Source organism: Perognathus longimembris, chromosome 1 (genome assembly GCF_023159225.1).
Source record: "Perognathus longimembris pacificus isolate PPM17 chromosome 1, ASM2315922v1, whole genome shotgun sequence".
NCBI classification, from domain to species: domain Eukaryota; kingdom Metazoa; phylum Chordata; class Mammalia; order Rodentia; family Heteromyidae; genus Perognathus; species Perognathus longimembris.
Window position 1 is genome coordinate 30,678,052 of NC_063161.1, and position 4,335 is coordinate 30,682,386.

The 4,335-nt window shown below is 35.2% G+C and overlaps 1 protein-coding gene across 1 annotated transcript; it reads left to right on the forward strand.

Moving 5' to 3' along the window:
* Positions 1-1,205: 1,205 nt before the first annotated feature.
* On the forward strand, positions 1,206-1,571 carry LOC125353942 (small muscular protein-like). The gene has a single exon (XM_048349703.1). The coding sequence runs from the start codon at positions 1,229-1,231 to the stop codon at positions 1,517-1,519; it is 291 nt and encodes a 96-aa protein (XP_048205660.1). The 5' UTR covers positions 1,206-1,228; the 3' UTR covers positions 1,520-1,571.
* The last annotated feature ends 2,764 nt before the right edge of the window (positions 1,572-4,335 follow it).

Here is a 4,335-nt window from a genome sequence, read left to right on the forward strand (position 1 = left end):
AAACCTAAGATAAGCATAGACCTGATACTCATAAGTTACCTTTACAGAGTTCATTCAGAAACTTCTGTATTCCTTATTTTCAACTCACAGCAAGTATTAGCAAACTTGAGTTTCTCTACAATCCCAAATGGCAGTTTGGTTCATTCTTTGTATAATTTTTCTCCTTATTTGTACAACTTATTTTAAGTTACATGTAAGAAGGCCATTAAAAAATCAAACACAGTGATCATCTTTAACTTTCAATATCAAAATCAACACAAGTCTAAATTTCAAAAGTTGAATGTCTATCTCATTCTCAGCATTTACAAAACCAATTCCATTTCAATTTCCAAATTCATTTATTAACTCTCTTTATGTAAAAAAAGTTCTTTGTTTCTCTTATAGTTCCATAAAAGAACTTGACAAAATGTGAATAAATCTTCTGGCAAAATTCCTGATAGAAATAAAAATACTTGTTAGCATTGGTGTGATTTAATAGGTGCCAGTGTCTTAAATATACTCTTCCTCCTACTTTACAGATATTTATAGTTTAAGGCACTCTGGAGTAATTTTCTTTAACTTAAAAAATTTTGGTAGCACTTATGGCACTAGGTATTGAACCCAGGGTTCAAAGAAGCTACACATGCATTCTATCAATGAGATATGAGCCTAAGCTTCAAAAAGAAAAATAACAAACAATTTGAATAGTCTAGTGATCTTGTTTCCTATTTATTTCAATGAATCAGTCCCCACAGAGGAAATGTGACTAGATATTAATTCATAGGACCTTCAGTAGCTCTCAGATCCATCATACCTTCCTAGCAAGAACAATGTATGTTTCAAATAACTTAAATATGCTACTGCACATTTTATGCTCAATATATACTTTCATTATGTCTATTGATTTCTACATATAATATTTGTATCATATCCAAAATAATTTACCTTATGAGCCTAGTTACTCATTTGAAGAGTAATTATGATCATATATAAATTACATCAGTCATACTAGTTATGATATAACTGACATATGTCAGTTATATCAGTTATGTGTTGATTAATAGCTAACCCTTCTGAAAAATTACCATATTCTATATTTCCAAATAAAGTACATGCTGATAGCAATAATTTGAATGGACACCCGGCGTCCCTTCCATCCTCCAAGGTGCTTTGTATTCTTGTACCTGGCTGCTAGAGTCTTTGCTCAGGCAGTAAACAAATACAGAGGCAGGGATAAGCCCTCGTGAGTATGTCAAAACAGCCAGTTTCCAATGTCAGAGCCATCCAGGCAAACATCAATATTCCAATGGGAGCCTTTAGGCCTGGAGCTGGGCAACCTCCCAGAAGAAAAGAATGCACTCCTGAAATGGAGGAGGGAGCTCCTTCCACCTCGGATGAGAAGAAGCCAATTCCAGGAGCAAAGAAACTTCCAGGACCTGCAGTCAACCTATCAGACATCCAGAATATTAAAAGTGAACTGAAATATGTTCCCAAAGCCGAACAGGAGTTGGAAGATAAAAGGCTTTATGTGAAGAATTAAGGCAGAAGAGAATGGATTCAGATGAATACAGCTCACTAAAATTTTTATATATTTGTATGAAGCTCATGAATTCCCTGAGACTCTAGTGGAAATGACCTGTTTGTGCATTTATATCTCTTTCTTCTACTTGGCTGCATTTATCAATTTATCTTCATATTTGGAACCTAGTAGAGAAAACGAGTCCACAAGTTCACCACCTGGAGAGTGTGGTTTTGCGGAGGGATCTGATTTTTTTGTTTACAGGAGGATATGACAAATGCACAAAACAGTGATTTTTCTGAAAAGTTGTCTAAGCGACTTCCCATGGTTTTCTTGGTCAATATTTGGAATATATTTTAGTTCTTCACCTTTCAAATTGTGTCAATAAACTTTTTATGAGTTCAAATAAATATTTGAGGAAATGTAAAAAAAAAAAAGATAATTTGAATGGTATCTTCAAAGTGTGAGTCCAGAGAATCAAATGTTGAAAGCTGGTCCTCAACTATAACTGAAAAAAGAAATGCTGGCCCTGAATAGAAGCATCTCATTAATTCAGTGGTATCAGAGGTAGAATAATATGTTTAGGGCATAGTCCCACATCACAAGTCAATGAAATGATAATAATAAAACACATTCCTATGTGTAGTTTTTAAATGTAGATTTGCATACAAATTTACCTATGAAGAAATAATGCAGTTTTTTTCTATTTTATTTCATAGATCTTGGAATAAGGGGGCATGTTTTCTCCAATAGTGTTTTATGACTGTGCATGAAGAGTTTCAATTTAGCAGTGAGTCAAATGGTATCTAAGCATATCAGGAAGTTCTAAAATTAAACTCTAAGCTTTCTAAGTAAGAACAAATTCATAGAATATAGTAATCCCTCCAAGATATTAACTTGGGGGAAAAACAACTCAACATTAAAAGGTTACATATATCATAAAGAACATAGGAGCTGAGAGGTAGTAAGAAATCTAAATGCCATGCTGGGTATAGATCTTAACTTGCAAACAGTGGTAAGATTGTACATGTTTATCAGGGAAGAAAACTGTCTGTTAAACTTGTTTTCCTTGTTTGAGATCAGCATGCACAGGTTGTCCCATCTTGCTTTTCCTTTTGCTTAATTCTCTAATCACTCAGCTACCAGTTGGAGCTTCTCCATTATTCACCCACTCCTCCTTTTAAGCTCTACACAAGTGGTCCCTTATAAAGATTTTTCCTTCAAACTTCACCCAAGTTTACACTGAAATATGTATAGTTATTGCATGTTCTTCTTTATCAGGCTTCCAGACCTCCTCAGGTAACATCACCTTTCTGGTAGTAGTTTTCCACTAAGCCAGTCATAGCCCTGAGTCCCCTCTACCCTTCTCTCTTCAACAATGTCTCCTGGTCTGCTTTTCTTACTGCATGACCTCATCGATAAGTGGTGCTGAGTTGTGAGAGAAACTAGTGTCGATTTTGTGTTTTCTGCATTGTTATCTTAGATTTGGTTTAAAAAACAGCATTCTCTGTTTCCAAATTATTCTGTATGTCTATTTCTGGGCTGGTTTCTATATTGTTTTTGAAGGAAATATTGGCAAATAGGGATACAGGCAAACTACTATTGTCTTTATCTGTAATTCATCAGAGATAATTCTGCTACCAGCATGAAGAATGGATTGGAAGAGGAGCTAAAAGAATGAAAAGACTGAATATGAGGTTATTCTTAACAGTGCAAATAAGATGTAATGAGGATTTCTTTTTTTTATTTTGTAAATGGGAGTTGAGCAGCAGAAGAAAAGGGTGCTCAGTGGATTTCCACTTCAAACCATTAAATACCATTATAGAAGAACATTCTGAGATAAAGAAAATGAAATGAATGCTGACTTGAGAGGAGAAACATCTGTGGAAAGGATTAAATAGATTCAGTTTCAGAAACCTGAGTTCAGAATGCTTAGGAAATATCTAGAAGGTCTTGCTCACTGGAAATTTAGATATAGAGGGCTTGTGTGCACACATACACATACAAACACATACATTCACACACACACACAATCTTAGAACTAAAAATAGCAATTTGGCCAGCAACAGCATATAGCTGACAGATGAAGCTATCATCATCTGTGAAGTTTCTCAAGAAAAAAGTAAAGGAAGAGGAAAAATAATAGAAAAATTCTTTGGGAAATACCTCTAGGTAGTCAGAGTGGCCAGTGGAGAGAAAGGGAATAGGAAGTCATAAGGGTAGGGGAAGATACACCGCAGTCCCATTTTGGATGTATAATCCATTACTTCATGGGAGAATTGATCTATTCAATAAGTATTGAACAGAATGTAAAAGAAGAAGTGAAGGGAGCAGGTATGAACATCTTGCTCTGAAGACTGAAAATTTATTGAGTGTTTTTGACATTAGGATGTCATTGGCAATATCTGCAAAGACCATTGCATATAATAAGTTGGTAAGAGTAAATATAAGATTGAAACTTGATCAATAGTAAAATTGAGTAAGGAGTTGGAGGTGAAGAATTAGAGTTAAGTAATGTATCCCTTTTGTCTATAATTTCTTTCCCCTTTGTGATTAGTTACTGAATAATAAAACAAACAAGGTAAAGTAGTGATAAAGGTACTGGAGTTTGATCTCTGGTCCTTAGGCTTGCTAGGCATGTGTTCTGACCACTGAGCCAGGCCTCCAACTTTCTACTGAGCCTTAATCCAACCATGGTAGGTTTCTCAATAGAAAGGATGGGAGCATGTGCCACCACATCCAGTTCTTCATTGAGAATAGGTCTCACAGACTTTTTGATGCCTGGGCTGGCCTTGAACTCTGATTCTAACAATCTTAGCCTGCTTAGTAGCTAGGAT